This window comes from Trachurus trachurus, assembly GCF_905171665.1.
Source record: "Trachurus trachurus genome assembly, chromosome: 14".
Taxonomy (NCBI): Eukaryota; Metazoa; Chordata; class Actinopteri; order Carangiformes; family Carangidae; genus Trachurus; species Trachurus trachurus.
Genome location: NC_139903.1, coordinates 15,298,491 through 15,325,002, shown reverse-complemented (window position 1 = coordinate 15,325,002; position 26,512 = coordinate 15,298,491). Strand labels below are relative to the sequence as shown.

At 42.6% G+C, this 26,512-nt stretch overlaps 1 protein-coding gene across 1 annotated transcript in view; it reads left to right on the top strand.

Annotated features, from left to right (window-relative positions):
• Positions 1 to 19,582, top strand: part of dlg4a (discs, large homolog 4a) — a gene marked incomplete at both ends in the record, with an annotated part of 68,037 nt that extends 48,455 nt beyond the window's left edge. The window contains 18 exons of the mRNA XM_083987239.1: positions 6,081 to 6,131; positions 6,351 to 6,475; positions 7,983 to 8,152; positions 8,318 to 8,454; positions 10,026 to 10,170; positions 10,647 to 10,782; positions 10,928 to 11,084; positions 11,208 to 11,310; positions 12,462 to 12,576; positions 16,209 to 16,385; positions 16,682 to 16,724; positions 16,813 to 16,843; positions 17,375 to 17,422; positions 17,511 to 17,612; positions 17,803 to 17,975; positions 18,272 to 18,384; positions 18,500 to 18,591; positions 19,476 to 19,582. Of these exons, the coding sequence (XP_083843365.1) occupies positions 6,081 to 6,131; positions 6,351 to 6,475; positions 7,983 to 8,152; positions 8,318 to 8,454; positions 10,026 to 10,170; positions 10,647 to 10,782; positions 10,928 to 11,084; positions 11,208 to 11,310; positions 12,462 to 12,576; positions 16,209 to 16,385; positions 16,682 to 16,724; positions 16,813 to 16,843; positions 17,375 to 17,422; positions 17,511 to 17,612; positions 17,803 to 17,975; positions 18,272 to 18,384; positions 18,500 to 18,591; positions 19,476 to 19,582 (2,025 nt within the window). The remainder of the gene's footprint in view (positions 1 to 6,080; positions 6,132 to 6,350; positions 6,476 to 7,982; positions 8,153 to 8,317; positions 8,455 to 10,025; positions 10,171 to 10,646; positions 10,783 to 10,927; positions 11,085 to 11,207; positions 11,311 to 12,461; positions 12,577 to 16,208; positions 16,386 to 16,681; positions 16,725 to 16,812; positions 16,844 to 17,374; positions 17,423 to 17,510; positions 17,613 to 17,802; positions 17,976 to 18,271; positions 18,385 to 18,499; positions 18,592 to 19,475) is intronic.
• Positions 19,583 to 26,512: the final 6,930 nt, after the last annotated feature.

The window sequence follows — 26,512 nt, the reverse complement described above, 5'->3', positions numbered from 1 at the left end:
GCCCGCAATCCCCTCTCAGTTTCAAGTGCTCCCTATAGGACGAGTCAGGCCAGTTTGAGCTGCTTGTCCTTCTACGTCGAGCCAAAGTATTATTCCTCCCCCTCTCACATCACCAGCGTCGACATTATACGGGGAGACAGCTAAGTAATTGCCATCAAACTTTCCTGCTCGCTCCTCTTTTCCCTCAGCAGCAGGAATGGGAGGGGTACAGTACAGTAGCAGCAGAAAATATGAACTGCATTCTCGCTGAGCACAGACCAGGAGCAGGGAGGCACCGCTATCGCAGTCCACTGCCACAGATGACGAAGAATGGAAGGATTGTTTGTAGAGGCGCTTTTTTTTTTACTCTGGATGTGTGATTTTCTGAAGATAGGACGAGTGCATCTCAGATAATAGCGAGCTTCAGTCTGGTGATGAATAATTTTTATAACTCGAGCCTGGGATTGGTTGGAGGATACTGGGCTCCCTCAAATGAAGGCTCCAGCACCTACTCAGCAAGAGGAAGATGCTAATTGGGCTGTGCTATTTCTGCCATTCTGGATTTAACATTGTGTAAAAGGTGTATTCTGTGTCTACAGCATGCTATCTTTAGTGTTATTTTTCATTCTGTATATTTGAGTGAAAACCAAAACTTGCACAGCATGTGTTAAGTTAAATATATCTTTTTTAATTTAAGCAATTCTGTGGTCCCTGACCAACTGTTATGGCAGGGCCTGGAGCTGATGTCTCACTTTGTAATGATGCTTTTGTGATATTTCTGAAAGGAGACACTTCTGGAGCTTACTCTAAGTCTCGCGGCCACGCTCTCAGTGGGTGTGTTTGTCATTTTAAGAGGTGAGCACGATTCGCTCCCCAGTAACAACAACAATTGCAGTTTTGGCACTTGAGGCAGAATGTTTATGTCCGTGTGGTACGCCAAAAAGATGGGCAGCCGGTTCCTCAACAATGTGCGGAAAGCCAAGAAACATCGGCATCATAAGATGGTAGGCATGTTTTAAATATGTTCAGTGTTATATTTGGGAAGTCTTAATGAAATGTGTTTATGCTCAGTGGCTCAAAGGTGGTGCTGATAGATTATTATCATTGCTGCTGTTATTATTACTCTGTGCTCGGTAGGTGCTACTATTATCATTATTATCAGTGTGGTACCAAAGTAACAAGGCTCTGTTTGGAGTTACCTGTTCAGGTGAAAGCTGTGGCTCCACTTAAAGCAGATGACATATTCAAATCACAGTGGGCCTGGGTAATCAAACGGGGAAACACTAATCAAATCCAACTCTGCACCTCCACAACACACACCCACAGACGCATGCTACCACCTTTTCCTGCACTCAACACATGTGCGTGGGATTTAAAAAGGAGCCAAAAAGGTGAGCAACGTGCATGATGTGACAACTAAATTAACTTCTGTCCCATCCTCTACTAAAACCCACACACAAGCACAGAAGTATAGCAGAACTCCAACCTGCACATTGCACAACACTTCGCAGAAGTCGTGTCTCATTTCCATTTCATTAACAGCCGTGCACAGCCTTAAGGTAAGGGTCAGTCTGGAGTCGGTGGTGCTCTCATCCATCTGTACCTCTTTCTCCTTTTTAACAGAGGAGCGGTGCTTTAGTTACAGACTCAAATTGTGCAGTACCCGTAACGCTTGCCAGTTTAATCGTTACTGCATACTACAGCTTTTTCTCCCCCTCCGACACATTCTTATTCATAGTTTGACATTGCGTTTTTTCCCGGAGATGACTCTTATGCTTATTGACCGGGTGGCTTTTACCTGCTAAAGGCTTTCCAGCTGCTGCAAGGTGTGCAGGACATGCAGCATTAATGTCTCTCTAATGCAGCCCTTGGTTAGTGTTCAGAGCCCACTCACATGTGACATCGTCCCCTCCGGTAATATTGAAATAGTCGTCGTATGCTCGGCCCCGACAGGAAAAGCAAAGACAGCAAGTGATGTTTTTAAATATTCCTGGGCTCAACTGAACGGGGGCCAGTTATACTTTGACCTCCTCGGCTAAAAATATCCAGCAGGCTGAAAGCAGCCAGCGGTGTGAGCGTGCACAGAAACGGTCAGACAGATGTGCATGTTCTCGGGTGCACGTGCACAGAGCAGGAGGGATTGAATAGATTACCTATGTGTCCTTTGGATCCTGTAGCAGGAGGGAAACATGGACAGTACAGCATGCAGCTACAGTAGCTACAGCCTTAACAGAGTCTGCAATCTATGGTTTCTAGCTGCCAATACTAACTCTATTTATTCAATTCTTAATGGAGAAAAGAAATTGATTTAAACACGCGGCTTCACTCTTTTGCTGCTCTGTTTCTTGCGCTGGTATGGTGCGTGGTCCAATATTGGTATATAATCTTTTATTTGGAAATAACCTCACAGCGTGCCACTAAACACTGTAAAATGTGGGAATCATTAACTAGAAAAATCTGAATAAATCCGTCTTTGCCCTTGCACTTCTCTTTTTATTTTGGCTATTCGTACGCAGTTATGAATTCATCAAGGGCTAAAGGCCTGGGTGTGGATGGATGCTGGTGCTGCCTGTAGAGACATGGCAGAGGACAGGTTAGCTGAATAGGTGGTGCTAAAATATAGGTGGGCAAGAGCAGCCAAACACTGTAAATCCTAACAACCCTGATGTCGAAAGGCTTGACAGAGCAAAGAGAGGGAGAGAGAGAGGGCTCTGTCAAAATCCCTGCAGGGAAACTGCCTGCACTGGGCTTAGATTTCTGCTGGCTATACTCATTATTTCTGTTTCTAGATAAGGATGAATTTGACGTAATGTTCAGCAGCACGGCCCGTTGGACACAGCTACATGGCGAAGCCCTGCACAGGCGACTGTTATGATGGAGCAGTGTGCAGCTGAAGCCCGGGCTGTGGCGTTTTTATGGGGGGCTTGGGGAGAGCTGTATGTCTTCACCTTATGTGGATGAGTGTTTTCCTCTTGAAGATGGGAGACACAGTGGCGTTCGACGGTGATAATGATGATTTTTCTAACGAGGAAAGGGGCTTGGAGTGCGAGGAGGATGGTGGTGTAGTGCGGAGAGCCGGCGTTTTACAGCACTTTCGGGGGCCATGCTATAGCAGGAAAAGCACAGGTGTAATTAATAACCTTAATTACATCATTGTTATTGTGCATGCTGGCACGCTGAGGCACCGACTGAAACGGAGCCATTGTTAATGTCATTAGCTAAACCTGAGCCTGTTCTGCAGTGACACGCCTGCCATGAAAAAGGGGCCGAGCCCTTTGCTCCGGCTCTGAACGGAGCTGAGCCAATGTTGATGAAACGCGTGTCACCTGTGCACAATTTACAGCTCTGACAAGTGAAAAGAGATATTCAGCGTTATGCGTGACATGAATATGACTACGCATGTCCAGATGAAAACTCAAATAGTTGAAAAACTAATGTTAATGGTATTAAATTGGTGTAATTTCAGATTTTACTATTGTTGTTGGGGATTTAAGAGCAAGAAAAATGTTTGATAGTGGCCTCTTCATTAGCTACTACAGTCCACTCTGTAATTTAACACTACTTCTAATTATAATTTTCCATTTTTGTTGTCACCAATGAAAATGTGTGAATTTTAATCACAGAGGCCATAGGTGGTCATGGACCGGTGAACTGGACTTCATTATACTGGGAGGTGTTTCATTTTATTACAAAATATCACAGGCTTCGCACCTCATAGCAGAGCAATTGCACTGGATTGCATTATTCTGCCCACGTGCACCTTATGAAGTTGTAAAATAGTGCAAAGAATGCAGTTTGTGAGTTTTCAAAGAAAATACTAACCAGTGTAATAATGTATGCAAAACAGTGAGCATCTCTGTGAGTTCCCATGACAACTCTTTCAGAGAGCGTAACAGCCTGAGTGGAGAGAAATAGCTTAACCCCTTGCATCACATAAAGATCACTGCGAGTAAAGAGTGTGGAAATGTTTTTCTTAAAAACTAAGAAAGTGAGCTCAGTTACTGTAGTTGTGTGTCGCTGTCTGTGTGTGTCAGAGCTGTCAGGTCTGTGAAGGTCAGCAGGCTGAGTTTATGCTGCCGTTTGCTGTTCTGGCAGCACTTTGGACACACACACCCTCTTCCCCATGCTAATCAGTGTGGTGCAGGACAATGACATTTATAAATAAATACATAAGCTTGGATAAAGGGTCAGGCTGTGTTCTCTCAAGACTTTTGTGCATGATGTAATTACATCTTCCAACATCAGAGACCCTGAAGATGAGAGTGAATCGGGAAGAAAGAATGAAAGAAGCAGGATTAGATTAAAAAGGAAAGAAACAATGATCGCATTGAGGTGAACTGTCACACTTCAAATGAGCTGACAAAAATGTTGCAGCAGGTAAATCCAAACCATATCAAGGCCAAAAATCCTTTTCCTCTCATTGACTCGCTGCCTTCCTTTCCTCACAGTGTCACTTTATTCCTGCTTTGCACTTCACACACAGACAGTAATGGATGCAGTATGATTCTGGACAATTTTGAGAAGGATAACTGAGCATCAAGCCAGTCGACATTATACTCATTGAGAATAATCTGAGTAACTGTGCTGTCTGTCACTGCCTTGTTACCAAGTTACTGTTTCTTCATCATCATTCCCCATGTGTGCTGGTAGATTGCCACCATGTGCTGTCAGCGGGGCTGCACATGAATCACTGAGAGGTTTGTTTTGAAAGGACTGGTGGGCGGGAGGCGGATGTCCATGTCCACACTATTCACTTGATAGCCGTTTACAACATCGGTAACACAAGTCATACTGTAATTCAACCAGGAGCCAAGATGAACCCAAGACGGAGAGTTTTGGGGGGGACAAAACAGCAAACAACATGGGGGCTTGCATGAATTATTTCTGTGTCCATCACGGGTGGATAGTAACAAACGTTTTTTTGTGCAGTGCTCTCCATCCTTTAGCAGAGTGACAACCATAGCAGAGTGAGAATAGTGTTATCACAGCTAAGAGCTAAAATGGCTATCAGTCTTGGCTGTGACTGTAGGTTTCAGGGATATACTGAGAGCACATCCAGGAGCTGCATCATCTTTGAGTTTCTGCCATTATTTCTTAATAATGTTTCTTCTCTCTGCCTCCAGGGAAACACTCCTCCAGTGGTGGTGAACACTGACACGCTTGATGGCTCCCCATATGTAAGGATTATGTTTAATCTTTGCTTTACTGTATTATTATGTTAGCTTCACACGACTAACTTCACTGCCTTCACATTCAGTCTATATTATCAATAATTCAATTCCTTTCCCGGCACCCAGGTAGGTTTTACTCATTGTTTTAATCTGAATGATAACGGTAATTAATTTGACTCCATTTTTTAATTAAAATAAGGTTCCTCTGTTTGATACACATTTGACAGAGGAGAAACATTGCTTCATTTGATTCAAGGTTCTTTAATGAAGCCGTCTCTAAAATGGAAAGCAGTGAACATATTATCATGAGTTGTAAGGGATTAGAGAGAGAGGCTACTCGGAGACAAAGCCTGCCATCACAGACCAGTGTTCCTTCACCACTACAGCACTAAGAAAAGTTGTTTTCTAGGTCAGACACCAAAACAGTGAAGTCTGAAGTTGTTCAAATTCACTCTTCCTCGGGGACTTGCTTAATTGCAGGGGTAAAGCTGATGTGTAGCTAAGCTGTTCAGCCAGAAGGTGAATTAGACTGAAAGAACAGCACTGATGTTATCATGCAGGTACCACACTCGTCCACACATAAACTGTGTCAAAGAGGAGAGAATTTTTTTTTATTTATTTATTTTTTTTTTGGATGAAACGCAATGAACAGAACATCTGGTCAAGGGATGCTATAATTAGGTTTTGATGATGATGCGTTCAGGAGCTGATGGGAAAATCCCTCATCCAGGACTTCCGACTCAGTTAATGAATAGCAACAAATGAAGCCCAGAGGGCAACTGCTGAACCAACATAAGCTGACTTTAGGATTTGGATTCTTAGTTTTGCTTATACCTCATTTGCACAACAGTTATCTTAAATAATATCATAAATAACTGTTAAAAAAATTAAACCTTCCTGATACTGTGAACTAACTTGTTTTTCCGACAGGTGAATGGGACAGAAGGGGAAATCGAGTATGAAGAAATCACACTGGAGAGAGTGAGTCTGAGAAAATCTTTTTAAACTATAATTTCCGGCATATTTACAGTGGATATTTGCAGAGCTAGTACCACCATATTGATTTGCGGTGGCTTTAGTCTTGAGGATGGAAAAGGAAACATGAGAGATCCAGCTATGCATGATTGCTCCCGCTAAATGCCACTGATGTGAATAATAATCACTGTGTGTGTGTGTGTTTGTTTGTATCTGCTACTGCAGGGCAACTCAGGCCTGGGCTTCAGCATTGCAGGGGGAACAGACAATCCCCATGTGGGCGACGACCCCAGCATTTTCATCACCAAAATCATACCGGGAGGAGCCGCAGCTCAGGACGGACGGCTGAGGTGAAACCATGTAGACAGAGCTACAATACGCACAAATCCAGTGCTGAAAGCAAAGCAGCCATTCATGTTCCCACATCCAAGACATCCAGCAGTCAGAAGCAGATGGGTATAGACCAGGCTAGACTGACTTGGGGTTTCAGATGAGTGAAATGCTGCTGTGTGCCGTCCCTGCATTTGTGCACATTTGCTTTTCACTGAATCCCCAGGACAAAGCAATCACAACTCAGAGAAGAAGGGACCTAAGTAGAGCCGCTCTTCTTCTCTTTAAGTCACCACAGTTACATCAGAGACGACCTGCCAGTTTAGTTCAAAATCTCATGCTTCAACCAAACCAACATCTCCCACTGCAGGATCTTAAATGTGGTGTAGCGCCCCGAGTAAATAAACTGTGGAAAATGGCTCATTCTAAAAAAAATGAGCTTATTACACAAATGTGCAACAATATCACATTTGTTTTCCCGCTTTTCTCAGAAGATAAAGTGCGCAGTCGGTCTCCCTGCGTTTTATGAGCTGATTGCAGTGCGGTATAGCAGACATGTATGGAGGCATTCTCCTCATCCTCGTCTTTACAGTTGACCTATAAACGTCCATCTGGAATGACTTCAGTCTTTAAAGCGGGCCTCGAGAAAATGCTCACATTTGCCTGAATGCAGATTTTTTTTTTTTCCTCGGCTGCTACTGGCTGCTTTGAGCGATACATCTCAAATATCTTGAGGGAAATACTATGAACCTCATGTTGCTTTCATTTGTCTGCTGTCTCTGTTGGTCAGGAAATTCTTCCACAAGGAATGACTGCAGTGGCCCAGAAGATTTATGTGAAGAGGCCTTGAAAATCAGATTTCCATTAGGTTTATAAAAGCATATATAGTTTTATTCTGCACATTGTGCTTCATAGTTTAATAAAGGTTTGTGTAGTCTAGTCAGTGTAAAATCCTTTGGACAGAGATGTCAGCAGCCCTTGGTTCCCTTTAGAGTTGGCTTCAGTGATATAGTGGTTAAACTTCTTGCAGGCCTTGGGAATTATTTCAGTCTCACAAAATTTTACACAGTATAATTTGCATGGCCATAAAATCAGTTTTAAACACATGAGTGGAATGGTGATCAGTGGAGTTTTTAGGCCCTTGGAGGAAGAGTGTGTACTTCTGAAATAGCTGTTTCATCAGATTGTTGCTTGAAAATCAGCCTCTCTTGTGCACACAGTCTGTCATTCCAAATACCAACTCCTCATAACTGTCAAGAAAGGTTAACACAAAGAGAGCTATACTACAGCAAACACGATCACTAGATCCAACAGAAATCTTAAACATTGAATACTGAGCAGTGGGGCAGAAGCCCAGATGTCTGTGGTGAAACTGGATCCCCAGCGCAGCACTAGCTGGAGTCTGGCTGCTCCTGACCTCGTCTGGTGGAGGATTACAGACGATTTCTTCACCAACACAAAAACTCATCCTGCATTTTCACTCTCCCTCCCACTGTCTCTCTATCCGTTGCTCTCTCCATTTCTTAGTGTGAACGACTGCATCTTATTTGTGAATGATGTTGATGTGAGGGAGGTGACACACAGCCAAGCTGTGGAGGCTCTTAAGGAGGCAGGTGCTATCGTCCGCCTCTATGTTCTCCGCAGAAAACCAGCAGCTGAGAAAGTCACTGAAATCAAACTCATCAAAGGGCCTAAAGGTACGTGGAAGTGTGGACTCGTGTACAGCATCAACGCTTTTGTGTGGGCTTAAGGATGCTTTATTCCCAGCTAAGCTGTGCCCTCTGGATTTAACAAATCTGCTCTGTGTCAACCCATACCTCCTTTGCTCACTCCCTGCCTCTCTTTTCACTTGCTTTTCTCAGGATTGGGTTTCAGCATTGCTGGAGGGCTGGGAAACCAGCATATACCAGGAGATAACAGTATCTACGTCACCAAGATCATTGAAGGCGGGGCGGCTCATAAAGATGGGCGTCTGCAGATCGGGGACAAGATCTTAATGGTCAGTCACTCATATGTAATCACTGCTAACGTGCCCAGTTGCCCACACACACACACACACACACACACACACACATCACTAATAGCCTCACACTCTTAGCTATTAAGGACAAGGACACATATTCACACACATGCATGCTCACACATTTGTGTAAATTAGCAGAGTGTAAGTATGAGAAGCCAGGATAAATTACAGCCGTTATGTTCATGTACATAGATGTGTAGGATGTAATAAACGTGGAACAGTCCTCACACCACAATGAGACACAAGCTGCATGGCTGCCATCTGCTGGAGGACAGGGAGACTGCAACACAGCAGCTGTTGGCAAGCTCAACACCAGCACCTTCAAAATGGTGCTTGGGTTTTGCTAAATGGTGCCTGGGCTCGTTCTTTACCTCCAAACAGGTTATGGCAACAAGCTCCTGCTCATTATGAAGGTGGTCACACATACAATTACAATCAGGGGCTTCATTATTTCAGAAGTAATAATGTTCTTTTCATGTAACCTTAACACACTGTGAGCAGGTGTAATACTGCGATTGAGACTGTGATACAGTCTTTGCAGTTTCTTAAGTAATTTCTAGGGTAAGTGAATGCAATACATCTGCTGACCGCTCTTGTTAAGAGTGACTGTCACAAAGACCATGTTTCCATCCACACGTTTTTATTCGCATTAAGCAATATCAAATAAAAAATGTCTTATGGGAAAAAAAAAAAAAGATTAAATATCATGAATATCAATAAAAAGTTAATATCTCATCAGATTTTCTCTTGATCGATACAAAGTTACTGTGACAAATGCTGATGGAAACCGGATAAATGTAAGTTGCGATTGTGTTTTATGTCAATTCTGCTACGTATTCCCAGCTGTTCAAAGACACGGCAAGAGTAAACAAAGAAATATGCAGGTGTACAGGCTTCATGTGAAGTGTCACGATCTCCCAGAACTGTTTTTTTTAAGCGCTGCCGATCACAAACCACAGGTGACAGGTCCCTCCGGTGTCTGTAGAATTTAACACGCGGTGCATCTGCATCAGAACGGTGTTGACACGCCGCTGTCTTCTGATGGCAGGCATGTTGCATTATAAGCACCAGCCTGTAGCCTAATTTATAACTGTTAGTTAGTATAACGTATAACTAGTATAACTATATTTATTTATATTGGCCGGCGTGCGCATGGCTCAGTGGTTTCCAGGCAACAACTCCAGCAGCTTGTCACACTTGGCCTGTGTGCAGCCCGACCTCTGATAATCGGTTAAGATGAAGGATGGAAACACCTTAAATTGCAAGAAAACAATTTGGCACACCAATATGATCGCAAAACAGCACATGACGTCATTACGCACTGCTTTTTATTCGATTTAAAGGTCTCCGATGGAAACGCACTTGAACCGGCATTATTCGCATTTATATTTTTATCGATATTTAGACAATTCGATAGCCAAGTGAATGGAAATATGGTGATAGAAGTCTAAAAGTGTCAGTATGAGGGATCCAGTGTCTTGCCACAGCTCCTTTTCACACAGAGCTTTGTGATGCTAACTGTGTCTCTGCTTGTTGTGAATGACCAGGTGAACGCCGTGTGTCTGGAGGACGTGATGCATGAGGACGCAGTAGGGGCTCTGAAGAACACAGCCGAGGTGGTGTACCTCAGGGTGGCCAAGCCCAACAACCTGTTCCTGACCAACTCCTACAACCCTCCAGACCTCACCAGCAGTAAGCTGCACTTGTCGTGGCTCACCAAACTAAGACTAGAAAACGCTTTCACCAAAAGTCCCGTCCTTAAATAGATTTATTTCTAGGATTTTTTTTTTTTGTCAGGGTCAAAAATAGAGTAGAGGGCGTAAGTAGTTATTTCTAAATCACTACAGATATCTATGGGTATTCTGTTAACATGAAAAGCTAGCGTACAGTTCAGAGGTGTGCTTTCTCAAAGGGAAACATTTGCCTTGACCTGAATCTGCCTCTTGATGAAAGTCCATAATAGGCTTTCGTGAGGCGATGAAAACATTTTTTTCATACTACACATAAAGAAAATATCAGATCACACAAATGCTTTGAATCATGGAAAAAAAACAACAGCCAGAGGTTTGCTCTTTCAGCTGAGATTGCATTTCTGTGTAATATAGTACCCAACTGGTATATTATACATCTTTTGTTTTTGGCTTTTTTTGTCGTGTGTATTTCCCCAGCATATTCCCACATGGACACTGAACTCAGCCACCCCAACTATCTTGGGTCAGATTACCCACAAGCCCTTACTCCCACCTCACCTAGTCGGTTTTCTCCCGTTCTGCACGGCATGATGGGAGATGATGACATCCCAAGGTGAGCAGTGATCCTTTAGTTTTGAATAGAAGCATTAGCGGTATTAGTCGGTGTTATTGTTCATGTTTGATTTTGCACTGCAGCGCTAAATATTACTAATAACATGACTGTCTACACCTCTCTCTCTTCGCCATCTGTTTTGAAGGGAGCCTCGCAGAGTTTTGATCCACCGAGGCTCCACAGGCCTGGGATTCAACATTGTTGGAGGCGAGGATGGAGAGGGAATCTTTATCTCTTTCATCCTGGCAGGAGGGCCAGCTGACCTCAGCGGAGAGCTGCACAAGGGCGATCAGATCCTCAGCGTAAAAGACACTTTTATCTTCATAAAATTGTCACACACACACATATTCATACTGTACTGTATCCTACAATGGGACTAGGTGATATTTTTCAGCTGTATAACGGTCATGCTGTGTGTCTATCAGGTGAACGGCGTGGACCTGCGTATGGCAACGCACGAACAGGCAGCTGCGGCATTGAAGAACGCAGGCCAGACGGTGACCATCATCGCTCAGTACAGACCCGATGGTACGGCCATATAAAACACCACACAGTCCTATCGAGACTTTATCATTTCTACTTTCAAGTTGCCCGATCGAGTAGCGAATGTTACCATTTTCAGTGTGCTTCAACAACAACATAATGTCAAACCAGATCCCTCATGTACTTGTTCCAAGAGTCATCCAGTAGAGTGATGCGCCTGTGTTTTTCCACTCTTTGTTGCCTCTGGTAACAAGTGCCTGAGTGTTGGTTGTTAGTTGGCAAACTATCTCAAAAACAGATTACAAAAAGAAATGAGGTGGAAATGTATGCAATGGGCAAAAGAATAAGCAATAATAGACCTTGCTGGCACACGTGACTTTGACAGCACAAAGCGCAACGCATGCTGGGTATATACAGGCGACAACACCCACAACACCAACGGCACTACAGCGTTTAGCGACAAGAACACCAACCAACATGTGCTTGGCAAAATAATCTCACCCGGGACACAATTTGTCCCGTTTTTTGGGGAAAATGTAAAGAACCTCATGTGGTTTTTAGCATGTCACCATGAAACTCCTCCAAAGCAGAGAGATCGTAGTATTGTCTATACAGAACACATCCTATCCATGGCTGTTCTACGCTTTTGCAGGGACGCATCAGTTTTTTTTCTCCTCAGCCAGATCCCACTAGTCCGCTTCATGCAGTACTACAGACACGGTGATCAACAGACTAGTGCTGCGGATTTCTCGGCCCACCTGTTTGATTCAGAGTGTAACGAGATGATGAATGAACGGGCAACATGAAGAAAGATAAAACTCCGCTCGTATCCTTGAAGCAGCAGCTCTATATCGCGCACTGGGCTGATTTTATATTATTATAGCCTATTATCATTATCACATATCATTGAGGTTCCAACTTGTCCAATCAGACTGACCGTATGTATCCAACCACGACCAAACTCAATGTAATTTTGCGTTCACACCAAGTGTCACAATCCCCCAAAGTCGCACAACCCCATAATGCATTGCGCTGCATTAGGCTGTTTATGTCACAGTAGCAAGCTCTATTAGTTAGTATTCAAATATCAGAAACAAAAGTAACTCTACAGACATGGTTACTGGTGTCACACCAGTGCAATCAACTTAATTAGTTAAAGAGTAAACCTTTCATGTGTTTGTATTTCCCTGTTTCAGAGTACAGTCGTTTTGAGGCCAAGATCCATGACTTGAGGGAACAGCTGATGAACAGTAGCATGGGCTCTGGGACCACGACGCTAAGGAGCAACCCAAAGAGAGGCTTCTACATCAGGTCTCGCACTTTAAGTAGCTTTGGTAAAAGATGACACAGGTGAAACGGTGGCTACAGGACAAGACTAGTGTGGTTAATACACAGGCCACAGCTGTTGGGCAGCAGCAATCATTATGTCTCTTAGTTTCACTTCATGTGTTATTAATGGGAAAGTGACATAGTGATTGATTTTCTAGAGAGTCTTTGATGTGCTGTTTGTAAACACATAGCCAACAGTCAATGAGAAGGTTTAGTCATCTCTTGTAGCATTGTTGTCACAAATTTAGTCATAATTTCAACAAAACAGAGTCAGTCACTAAAGCACTGTTCTGGCGCCAGCTGTCATTTTAAACGTATAAATGAAATGCAAAACCTTTCCAGAGCTAAGATGCTGAGTTGTGAATGTGAGAGTATGATTCAGACATCAGGGGGAATTTGATTTATAAAAAAATGTATTAAGTTAAATAACCTCGCACAAGCAGGTTGTTAAAGAAGTGGTGTATGCTCCTGTTGAGGCTTCGTGACAGGCTGGTTTTCAACTTTGATTTCAGAAATACTGTTTATCCTTGAATTAGCATTACTGCACTGCAGATAAGACTAAGATGCACTAGCCAGAGAGGCTCTGATGTTATGCAACTTGAAGCCAGAACAGGGAGACTGAAGGACAAATACACACCACTGTAAGAACATGCAATCACAAAGCACCACAACACCGCAACACGTCACCTATGTATGTGAGGACAACGGGTCCAAAAGAGTCAAAATGTTTTATGAGTTGAGTCGTTCATTCCACTCTTTTAAAAGCCAATAAGTGCAGGTTTGTTGTTTTGTAGTTTTATCTTTTAACACCTCAACACATGATCATCATGTTCCACATCATTCACTTTTATGAGAGCACCTTTAAAGGGGACCTATTATGCTTTTCCAGCTTTTCAGACTTTTATATATGTTTAAAATGTTGGATAATCGTTCTAGAGGCCGTGGAAGTGTCATATCCTGAGGTTAATGCATTTGGAGGTAAACCCTGCTAGATGATTGGGATTTCTCTTGGATTTCTCTGCACACCTGTTACACTCAGTTGCACTGACTAGTCCGGCACGCCATGACGTCATGGCGTGCCGGACTCCCCTACATGGTCATGCTGAGGTCTCTGCTCCAGCCGGCCCCGCCTCCTCCCATGCTGCTCTGTTGTGGCTGGGGTCACAGCGGAGAGCGGAGCGGACTTCCTGCTTTTTCCCTGCATGTTTTAGCGCCGTAGCGTCACTTTACTAAGTTTTATTTAGAAGTTTACGCCGACGTTTCATGTAAGTGAAGCTGTACCTGTGTGAGAAGCGACATACCGCCAGGGCGACGTTGTTCGTCGGACCGACGTAACGCTGGACCGACGGAGCTCCGGAGCTCCGGAGCTGCAGCGGCTCCTCACACAGGCAGAGCCCGTCTGCAGGCCTCCTCGGCCGGGCAGACGTCCGTGCTCATCGCGGTAGAGAAAACCATCGCTAATAAACATACTGCAGGTTTTTTAGGCGTTTACCACCGTGTGGTTATTCTTTTTAGGAGATAAATGTTGGTCTCATTGATGAAATCTTACAATTGTGGCAGTTGAATTAGTTTGAATGAAAAGTGAAGCTGTGAGAAGGAGGATAGAGAGGAGCAGTGCTGCGGAGCTCTGTAGTCTATGTGCACAAATCACCACATTTACATCAATAAATAACTGTTTTACAATGAACTGACCAGTCTGCATATATTTTTAATTTATTTTATATATTTATTTTTGCATTTTTATATTACATGTTACATGGTTACAGTAGCCTACATGGCAAAGACTACTCTATACCATCTTTGGTTAGGGTGAGACTAGGTCATAGGCACATTTCATTACACAATGTAGACTGGTCAGATGCATACTGGAGATACTGGCAATTTGCCTACTGCAGATTTAGCTTTTGTTTGCATACTACATTTTGGCCAAATCAGTATAGGTACTAGTAGTAGACATCGTCATGGTAACGCAATGCTGAGGGAGTGGTTCATTTGCATTTAAAGGGAGGGGCCACTAAAACAGACCGTTTTGCAGAGCCCTGTTTTTGAGAGTGCTGTGATGTTTGATCTTTGGGGTATTTTGACCGAAGCACGTCACAGACATGTCTTTAAGACACCCAGGATTATTATATAAAATATACTATTTTAGTTTGTGCAAAAAGGAGCATAATAGGTCCCCTTTAAAATCACAGAACAAACACCATACGTCAACACTTAAAACTTTGTGTGCTAAACTTGATAGGCTAACTTATGTAGAAAAACATAAAGAGATCACTGAGAGTAAAACATTGTAGGCTACATTATCAACACCATAAGACAATGCTGGTTGAAAATCCAAATTACTGAAAAGATCGTTCTCATATCGTTACCATAGACCATTCACAAAAAACACACATACTGCACATCTGTTCACACACATGTTCCCCACACACATCTCTCAGTTGCAGAAATGTAAATTTACTAGCAAAGCAAACTGTGACTATCAACTCACCACTGTCCCTTGAACAACAACAACAACAACAACAACACTCCTACTCAATGCTACAGTCAGAGAAAGAGCACATCAACCAAACCAAACCAACCAGCAGTGCCATCACAATATGGTTGTTGGCAGTGAAGCTCATAAAAGCCACAAGAAAACTAATTTGGACTAGAAAAATTATAATCAAAACCATCAACATAATCTGTGCAACCATCTGAAACGCATAGCCTACTCTCTGACAAACCACATCTCACCAGACAGAGACAGCATGGGAATAAGCGCCTTATCGTTAAAAAAAAACTTCATACCTGATTTCCCTGTTAATTGGTCAGTCCTCTCTGGTCCAGGTGTGCCTCCGGTCACAGGATAATTCATTCAATTCGTGTCATTCGTCCAGGATGAGTCTCAGGCCACTTTGTAAGTTTTATAACATCCATCCGATGGTACCGGCGACAGCAACAGGAGCTCCAAAGTAACCCAGAAAGTGAAGAACTGTGCTGTTGTTGTTAGCCGCCGTTCCTCACCACCATGAAGAACTGTTAGCTTCCTTTAGCAGCTAACGTTACATAGCTAACGTTACACAGCTTCGTGTCGTCGTCTCTACCAGCGTTCACGGGTAAAAATACACAAATAAGTTACCGAACAGACTAAGACTGAGATACAAACAACCTAAGAAGCTAATCAGCGCTTTGGTGAACGTTTAGCAAAATCCACGACAGAAACGAGGAAAGGACGGAAATACCAATTTATCTAATGACGTTTGCGATTCCAAGATGGCGTCGAGGCAACGGAAGATATTTCTTCTCCGGAAGTGCTTGTTCGTACCAGACTGTTAAGAAAAGCTTATTCCTTTTCTGTTTTGCAGTGTTTAGTTTGTCTTTTACATTAAATTGTAGGGTTATTGGTTACAGTTGTTGTGCGTGTCCATAAACAAACAGCAACAAGTTGAATTTGGATTTTTTTTTTTTTTTTTTTTTTTTAAAGCCATCATACACCTTATACCGTGGGAATATCACAATTAGTCACTCTTTAGAGTCTAAATTCATGCCAGACGACTTACAATTAAACAATATTGGTGTTCAACAGGTCAAATCAATATTTGGTGGCTGATTTAAAATGTTTCTTCACTCAGGGCTCTTTTTGACTATGACAAGACTGCGGACTGTGGCTTCCTCAGTCAAGCTCTGGGCTTCAGGTTCGGAGACGTGCTGCACGTGTTGGACTGTGGAGATGAGGAGTGGTGGCAGGCCCGAAAGGTCAGCCCCCAGAACGAGGCTGAGGAGGTCGGCTTCATCCCCAGCAAGCACAGGTAAGACATGACTCACCCTGAGTCAGAGTGGGAGGGATGGCTGATCTTTTATCATTAACAGTGTGTGACAACAACTAGCGAATGCTGGTGTGATTCATTTTGATAGTAAACTAGCTGTTTATCAAAAAGCTTTGTAGTGTGTTGTTTATTATGTTTAGTTTTACTATTTAGTTTCAAACATTTATTAACAACAATTGGTGCATAAAGGTAGGCCTATTAGAACCATGGTTATTATCCCCACCTCTTTCTTGTTCTTCCCAACGTCATGCTTGAATTTTTTGTCCTCATCTCAACAGGGTGGAAAGAAAAGAGTGGTCTCGTGTTAACACCAAAGAGAGGGTAAGTTAATTCACCGCCACCTATTTGAATGAGACCTCTGAGGTTCTGTCCTACTGTGTGTTGATTTCGGCTCTTGTTTCTGTTACAGGACCATGGTCGAGACACCTTGAGCACTCAAGGTAATTACTGTCAAGCACAAAATGTGTATTGTTACACTTACACTTAACGCTGTTGAAGTGCTCAGGATCCTACCGTTCCATAGCCTACACTTAATGTGCTTGTTCATACTCTGTGGGATACTGCTTTGTGTATCCATTAAAAGAGTAATACCTCAATTGAAGGCAGCAGTTTTTTAGCATCAATAACTGCAGACACAGATAAGGCCTTTCCTCAGCTCTCCGGTATTGCTGTCATCTTTAAATGCATCACTATCACTTTGTGGACATTACCCAGACTGTCAAATATAAAGCCAAGCAGTCTTCACATTCTCCCCCAGACTGTGATCCAGGGTCGTCTTCACCTCTAACACAGTCATGCTCTTGACAGCTTCTGATGTCATTGGAAAATGCATCACCTTCATTACACACGAGTACACACACACACACACACACACACACACACACACACACACACATGGAGCCATAAACCTAAATGTGGTATCATAAAGGTGAAAAGGAATGTGGCTGAATGCTTTTGTCTTCTGTCTCCAGGGAGAGATAAACCAACACACAGTTATGAGACAGTCACACAAGTGGAAGGTAAGATCCTTAAGAAGAAACATTTTTCAAAACCTGTTATATAAAATTTTTAAAATGCTCCTGCTCTCTCTCTCTCTCTCCCTCTAAGTTCATTATGCGAGGCCCATCATCATTCTGGGTCCTGTGAAGGACAGGATAAATGATGACCTGTTGTCTGAGTTTCCTGATAAGTTTGGATCTTGTGTGCCACGTAAGTAATTACACTGTCAATCATAGAAACTCTGGTTATAATATGACACCAGTGCCGACTCCTGCAGACATTTTAGAGTGGTGTCTGCATAATGCATGCTCTCTCACAGAAGTCATTGCTTTCACTGTGATATTTGAATAAGTGGTATGAGTGCATTCACGGATCTTATTGTTGATCTTTGCCTTGATAGACACCACGCGGCCCAAGAGGGAATATGAGGTGGATGGACGGGACTATCACTTTGTGTCGTCACGGGAACAGATGGAGAAGGACATCCAGAGCCATCGGTTCATCGAGGCGGGCCAATACAACAGTCACCTGTATGGCACCAGTGTTCAGAGTGTCCGCGAGGTGGCTGAGCAGGTGCGCAGCAACATCTTGTACTGCAAAAATGGAGATACAGCCTAATAATGTTGTTTGTTTTCCAACCCATTGTTGCAATTGGCTGAATTGCTTTTCTCAAGTGATGAATAATCATTTTTTACTAAATCTGTAAGAGCAAGCACTGACATGTTTTTCTTAAAATATGATGAATTCATTGGTGATTAGTTTCATTTCTATTGACTGTACAAAATGTTTTACAAAAGTAATGCTCCATACAACACAATTTTTGAGTAATAAGCCACAACATCTCTTCACTTGTTTGTGTGTATGAGCAGCAGGGGAAACACTGCATCCTGGATGTATCGGCCAACGCTGTGCGCAGATTACAAGCAGCTCAGCTTCATCCTATCGCCATCTTCGTCCGACCCAAGTCCCTGGAGAATGTCCTGTACGTAAATGCAGAAAGCTCTTTATGTATTTTTGAAATATTTGGTCGACAGAAGCTGCATGTTGTGCACGTCACAAACGTATATGTGACAACATTTTGTACATGGTGTTAACAGAGAGATCAACACCCGCCTGACAGAGGAGCAGGCCAGGAAAGGAATGGACCGAGCCCTCAAACTAGAACAAGACTTCCTAGAGTGTTTCTCAGGTAAGCAAACACACACTCACAGATGATGTGTACGCACCGTGACAACACAGAACCGGTGATTTCTGTGGTGTCCTACACTGTCTACACACTACATATTTGGATTTGCAATGTGGCAGCACTCGATAATAAACATGAGCTAATACACTAGTGCTTGTGTTCCACACGGTATGCTTACTCATCATCCACTCAATGGAAGTGGTGATCATAAAAATCCTTCATTTTATGACTTTATAAACAACAGGTTGTCCATATTTTCAGTTCAGTGCTGGTGCTTATGTGAGAATATATATGTTTGGCTTATTTTACTGTTTATACCAACAGCACAATATGTCTCCTTACATAAAGATGAGCTTCACATTTTCATGTTGCTGAATGAGTTAAGGCATTGAACATTTTATTGTAGGAATCAGTGATTTATTTTTTTTATTTTTTTGAACATTTAAGAGACACATTTGGGGCAAATCACAGCGGTGGACTGAATACGATTGTGCTGTCTGCAGTTTACAATAAATCATGTACAGCTGTCATGTGCAGCATCCTGTCAGCCACTGAAACAGTGTGTGACACTGACTAAATATGTAGGAGGCCTACAGTACATACATCATGTAAATGTACATAGTTAAACATTGTGATTTCACACATGTACACAGATTATTCACAATGCATATATTAATTGAATATTCCTCGCAAATACCTTTCGAACACATTTAATAAACGTCCATCTTTTTCTGCTTCTCTTTTCTTCCCCCCTCCCGATGTTTTCATTTGTCCTGCATCCTGTTGTTTTTCTTTTCTGTTTAATTTTGCCACTGCCCGTGTCATTTCTGTCTCCATCCCTCGTCGTTCTCTCTCCTTCCCTCACGCACCCCCGTGTCCTGCCGTAGCTGTCGTGGAAGGGGACAGCTTTGAAGAGGTCTATCACAAAGTAAAGACAGTGATCGAGGAGCAATCAGGGCCTTACATCTGGATCCCCACTCGGGAGAGGCTGTGATGCTGCACCCACCCAACCGCCCCTCCCTCACAACCACCAACCCACACCACCCTTCACCCTCACAGCCAAGCCAGCCTCGCCTGTGTGTCTGTCCTCCAGCAAAGTCAGTGCTTAGGCAATCACTGAGAATGACACAGAGAGACAAATGCATACTAAGACAAACACAGAAACAGAGACAAACACAGCAAGTGACACGGCAAGACAAAGATTGATACCAAAAAAGAGACTCTGAGACAGATGTGAACACAGAGATGTGTAATTAGACTGAAAGAGACGGAGAGAAAAGACTTAATCAGTATTCCACTTTAATGAGGCAGGACCGAGTATTGAAGCCCTGATCACACTTAGCATTAAAATGCATCTTTGCCGCAAGTAGACAGCTCTAAATACAGCTGTGGCTGCTCCCAAAACTGGGGGATGTAAATGTCCTAAACACGGTTGATTTAGTGAGGCCAAACAACTTAGTGTGTAATGTGTGTTTTTTCTCTTTAGATGCACTTGCAGCTTCTCAACAGATAAACAAATCAACTCAAATGTGAAACAGAATCCAATCATAGGTGATTGGATTCCTGAAAGATTTCTGATGCATTTTCATGCCAGGTGTGAAGTACAGTACAGTCTATGTCATCTGGATTCGGACACAGTCTGGCAGGGCTTGAAAGAGAGTAGAGGGTGACCCAGCAGGGATGGACCCCGAGGTAGTATTAAGACCACCTCACCCTCCCCGTCCTACGGAAGTGTCACAGCCCCACTGAATGCCTCCATGCGCCTATGTCTAAGATGGAGGTGCCCAAAAAGGACACTGACCCCACTTTTTATATCACCTCCAGGCTTTCTCTCCTCCTCCTCCTCCTGTCAGCTCTGCCTTGTTTCAGGCAGGAAAGGGGGAAGACTGAGAACAGGGGGCCCAGATCCTGCTGAGTCCCTCTTGAACCAGGAGTCCTTTCATGGCAAAGAGTCCTTTTTTTGTGAATCTCCTCTTGGTTCTGGGTGTGAACTCAGAATTACACCTCAGCGACCAAGACTGACATTTGCTCAATCACCCATGTTGAATATTGCGAGGCATTATTTAAAGGCAGTTCAAATAATTATAATGATAAAAACTCATATGCTGAATTTGTGCATGCATCCTCAAAGACAATGGAGACAGGAGATGAAAACAATGGAAAAATCTGACTAAAAAAAAACACAAAACAGAGAAATATATAATAAAAAGAAAGGTGAGTAAGTAGGGTGTGTTCTCCTCCGCCACCTCCTGATTATGGAGGAGTTTTTTAGCATGTCTCGTGAAGGAAGAGGAGAAGAGAGACAAGGTCATGAGACACGGTCACGAGAGGCCAGTCCTGAGGTCCTGAGTACAGTCGATGCTCTGACATCTAGTTTAGCCTCTGCTCTCTTATACACACACATTCACTCACCAACACACATATATATATACACACACACACACACATACACACACGTAGAGTTGTAACCTCAGCTGTAACCTAGCACACTCCTCTACAGGGGGACTGGCTGTTCTGACCTGCTAGTCAGAATCCAGGATGAATGTTATCTCTCTAGGCACAAACAGCAGAGCTGTTAGCTTCATCGCACCACAGCCAACTCACCGATCACTCTTCCAAAAGAAACCCCTCAGCCGCAGACGTACACACTGTTTCCAGTGGCCGCAGTAAAAGCCATGGCATGTGTGTGTGTCTGTGTGAGCTTGTGTAAGTGTGTGTGTGTGTGTGTGTGTGTGCTTGTATGTGTGCTTGTTTGTGTGTGCGCGTGTATGTGCGTGTGTGTCTCCGTGCGTGCACTTTTGTGCACATCAATGTGTGGGAGGAATAGGTCTTCTTTTTTCTCTCTCTTCCACTTTTTCTCTGCTTCTTTCTCCCTCTTGTGTCCACACAAATTAAATCTAAGTCATGTTTAACAAATAAATGGCCTATATATATAAATATAAATATGAATATAAATATAAATATATATATCTTTTTTATGACAATTTCTAACGGGACTAAGTCTGTAAAAATCAACATCTACAAACAATATTCCATTGATTTCTTTGGGTAATATTGCTGTTTGGTTGTTGAATTTACTCACGCTCCCATTTTATCGTTGTAAGACGCAGCAAAAAGAACTAACTGAACCGTTCCAGTCAACATAAAGCAGACCTCACACTAGAGCTTTGAACTGACAGATTTGACGTGTTCGTGAATAAGAATTGAGACACATGTACAATGCAGCTGTGTGTGTGTGTGTGTATGTATGTGTGGCGGTGTGCGTGCACCTATGTGTGTTTGCTGCTTGTGTGTGCGGGTGACAAGAAAGTGTGTGTCATAAATACAATATATATATATATATATATATAAGATACTGTATGAGAATCCTTTATAACATCCACTGGTGGTTATAATGTATAATACATAAATGGTGTGGTGTGCGTGTGTGTGTGCGTGCATGTGTGTGTGTGTGCCAGAGTGAGAGAGTGAGACACGCACATGAAGATGTGCAATACTGATATGATGTTATGCAATGAAGATGGTTTAACATGTGTCTAAGATATAGAAAAGATTATTTATAAAGTTTGCACTGATGGCATTACATGCTTCAGGTATCAGCAGGAAAAGAAGATGAGCGAAAGAAAAAGGACTCCAAGATTTTATGAGCATGTGTTTGTATTTACTTATAATTTGTTCTGAATTATAAGAGTGAAGGTGGAAGTATTGATGGAAGTGACCATTCATATTTATGGTTTTGTTTATTTTTTGCTTACTTGCCTCTTACAGCTCATGGTGGAACAGCTGAAGCCTGTGAACGACAAGTATCAATTTCTGTTTTCGTTTATGGTTTATTATTTATTATTTATTTAGAACTGTCACTGGTTCCATCTCAAGTCTGTATATTTTTGTATTCTTTGTTTTTTTCTTTTCCACATTGAGAGAGCTTTTGGGTTTTGGCCAGAAATGCTGTAAATATAATAGAGATGTTGGCGTGCCGTGTGGCTTTAGATTTAGCCGTGCACACTGCTGATCTAAGTCCATGAGAGCCACAGCCCAGTTTAAATGCTCAAACAGAAACAACAACATCTGCACACTGCGAGTGGGCAACACACACACACAAACACATACACACACTAAGATATCAGCACGTCCACACATCCATTTACATTTACACATTGAGAGAATCACAGAAACAACAACACATGGCAACACATCCATGAATGGAATAATATGTTTTCAATTTCTTTATTTGAGGGTTCAATGTATTTCTTAATATCTCTCTCAGCCATCCGTATCATAGTGTGATATTCCTTATAAAATATATGAATTTTTACAGAAAAGACTGATTACAAACTTGCAACAAAGTCAACTGATGCAGAAAAATATATTTAACAATGACAATATCAAGCAAAATAAAATGTTCCAGTTCAGTGAAGCGCTTGTTGTAAATTAGCTATAAAATAATAAAATGAATTTAAAAATGCTTTCTGAAAATGGACTCCGAGGCCTTGTTTTTTTTTGTTTTGTGTTTCTCTTGTTGATGAGTTCATGTCTTGCAGTTCTACAGGTGACAACAGCAAGCAAACATGAGTGCAACCAGGAGAGGGCGCTCACTCCCTGCAGTCTCCAGCTGCTTACACAAGCTCCTCTCAGCTGCATTTGCACATATTTGCTCTGTTTGCTGGTCGGACCCCCACCTCTCCCCCTCGCATCAGGGGAACCATTTTCTCTTTAGAAAAACACACAAGCAGGATCCTTTCATTCGATTTCATGTTATGCTATAGTGTGTGTATATGTGTGTGTGAGAGCATGAAGACACTCTGGCTGTGTGCATGGCTGCCATAATCCTGTATCCCTGTGCTTGCCTCCGGCTTGCAGCATATTTGTATCGTCTGTGCAGTTTGTAAAGGAACGATATGTGATTCAAATGGAAAAACGAAGGTTGATACAAGTACGAGGCAAAGGTGTGAGATCTGACTTGTTGTTTCATGCCCAGACACCTGCAAGGGATTTTCTCTGGAGCACTTTGGTCCTGTTTTCCTCATATCCCTATTACGCAAAACAAAGATTATTGTGAAGCATGATTTGAGGGACTCACAGTTCATGCAGTCAGAGAATCCTTTAGATTTTTCAATTAACAAAGGCCATTGAGGGGAAAAACAACTCGTGCTTTATGGCAAATGCAAATGCACAGAGCTTTATTCACAATACTGGTGTGAATTCCAACTTCTCCTAAGATGCCAAATGTGTCAACTTTTTTGGCAAACTTGCAAATAGCATGTAGAAAAGGTATGGAGCAGACTTAAAATGGGGTCTTTGTTCACATCACAAAGCTTTGATGAAGGAATCTTGAGCAAGCTCAGAGTGTGAGATTATTCAGTCATGAGATTATCTTCCCTCTTTAAACCTGCTTTGGGGTAAAATAGAAAATTTGTAGTCTATGTTAAGGTTTTTTTTTCATGGCTGAGGTCAAATATTAATCCACTCATTCTTATCTCTACTCATCCCGTTCAGGGTCACGGTGAGGCTGAATGTATTTCACTCCTAAAGTTCAAAACATCAATCACCTGGTTGACCACAGCCTGATCTCTGCTCTTTTATGCCAGCTGAAAGTGATATAGTGGATCAGTCAGAGAGAGGGGAGAACATCCATCAAAGGTCATAAACAGGACTTAAATCTGCAAACTGGAAAGGCTTTGCAACCATAAGGTTACCCTCATCCACATGTTTCTGTTATCCTCCTGTCAGCCATTAACAAATGTCTGCATTCCCATACAACAGAGCGTATAATGCATCTACCCACAAGCTGGGGGAAGAATGCACAGTTTGGATCTGAGACCGAGACAGACGCCTGACAGATGGATTATTGAAAAATTTGCCAAATTAGTGTGGTTTCTTCGAAATTAGAACTTCAAGTTTCCTCCTGATTAAGTCAATGACTCACTGGTTAAACCCACTCTTTAATCATTAAACTGCGTTGGAAATCTTAGGACCCAGATGTACCCACAATCCATTGCAAACAACCTGTTTCCCTGCCAGTCATTTGAAGCTGAGGAGGGATGAGAAATGAAAGCTTCCAAATGGAATAATTAAATCAATTAAACCAAATTTCTCTTACAAACACAGAGGAATGAGAAAGCTAACAGAGTGAAATTAGCAGGATAATTGTCAAACAGTTCTGTCTCGCAACACATGGAGGGATGAAGATGATAGTCATTACGCATCACAAGCCTGTCCCAGTACTGTACCACCGGCGACTGTTCACAGCCTCTTTCACAATAGGCTGATGGTGGAGTAATACCTCTTTATGCCTGCTGCCGGGGTCCAGAGCTGCAGTGACAGGGTGGGATTTGGATCAAAGAACAGCTGACATGTGTGTCTGGTGAGCGTTGGAGGGAAGAATCAACTGAGAATTATCTCAAAGCGTTCACAGAAAAACCGCAGAACTGCTCGTAGACCTCTGCAAGATAAACCAAAGAAGTATTTTTTTCACCACAGCACAACATGGTGTATCATCAGCGGGCCTGAAGGCTCCCCAGCTGAGGTGTCTCCAGTGTTGTGAGTCGTCCCCGAAAACCTTCACATTTGGGGTTTGACGCTCAAGAGTTCATGCAGGATTATCAAGTTAAAGTGCTGAGGCCTTCTGAAATGTGACTGAGAGTTTTCAGGCATACCTTTCAGTTCATTACAGCTACAATATTGCATGAGCTATCAGATGGTTTTATCCTTCTGCACAGATTCAATTCTTTGGCCAAGGTAATCCTAAAGATGATTACCCAGCAGGCATGTTTCTATCGAGGAGTTAACAGATATCGTTACCTAGACATTTCAATCAGTCTACGAAATACTTTGGCTCCACACGGGAGGTTGTCAGCATCATTTGTTACCTTCATTACTACATGACAGCTGTAGCCTGGGGTGGAGGATCAAACACAGATCCCTTCCATGTTCATATTTTATTATTCATTTCAGCCTGCTGCGTCTTCTCCTCGCAGATTCTTCGTCCCCTCCTTTCGCTCTTCCACCCATGTGGTCCTAACTGGAACCCGTCAAGCTGTTTGTTCAGGACAAGTCCAGTTTTCTTGCTTCTGTTTATATTGTGCGTGGATGTGTGCATGTGTGTGTGTATGTGTTAGTGAATCCAAATGATGTCACTTGGCAACTTTGATGCTCTTTTTGTTCACATATCACACTGACTGCACGAAGATTAGATGATTCATCTTCAGACTGGTGCATGGCAGGGTGTGGTACAGGGTTTTGCTGTTAAGATGTTGCTTTATGCCGGTTTGAAAGGAGCTGCCTCCTTGAGTGTATCCACCAAGATAATATGGGCTCCTGTGGCTTTTATACCAGGACTGACGCTGGATTAGTCTAAACCTAATGGATTCTTATTAGAAATGATTAAAAACACCACATTGCAGTGGCAACTCCACCACAGAACTTATTTGTTTACCAAAATAAAATGAGAATAAATGAAAGAGATCATGATAAGCGCTTTGACATATTTATTTTGTGGGAAAAATGTCAACTTGGTGCCCATTCCACTCATTAAAACATGGCGTGCTGGCTTCAAAGCCAATGTTACCTTCAGTGAATAACATTTAACAACCTTGAAATTAATTGAAAATGACAAAGATTTTGGTTTTGCACTGTTTCACCAGGCAGTAGTGTGACAGCAATATTAAAATGCAGCCTTCTGGTGTCACTTTGTAAGCTGCAGGGGCAGAGCTTAACCCATGAAGGCTTATAATGTCACCAAGGCCACATGCACACTTTCATTTTGGTGCAGAAATGATAGCATATGATCCCGAAATTAGAATGAGAGCACACAGAAATACGCCAGTGTGGGAATTTTTAAATGATTTCGTTAATGTACAAAACATCAAAAAGAAATTTAAGGAAGGAATAAACTGCGCTAACCAGAGAGTGATGCTGGAGGAGA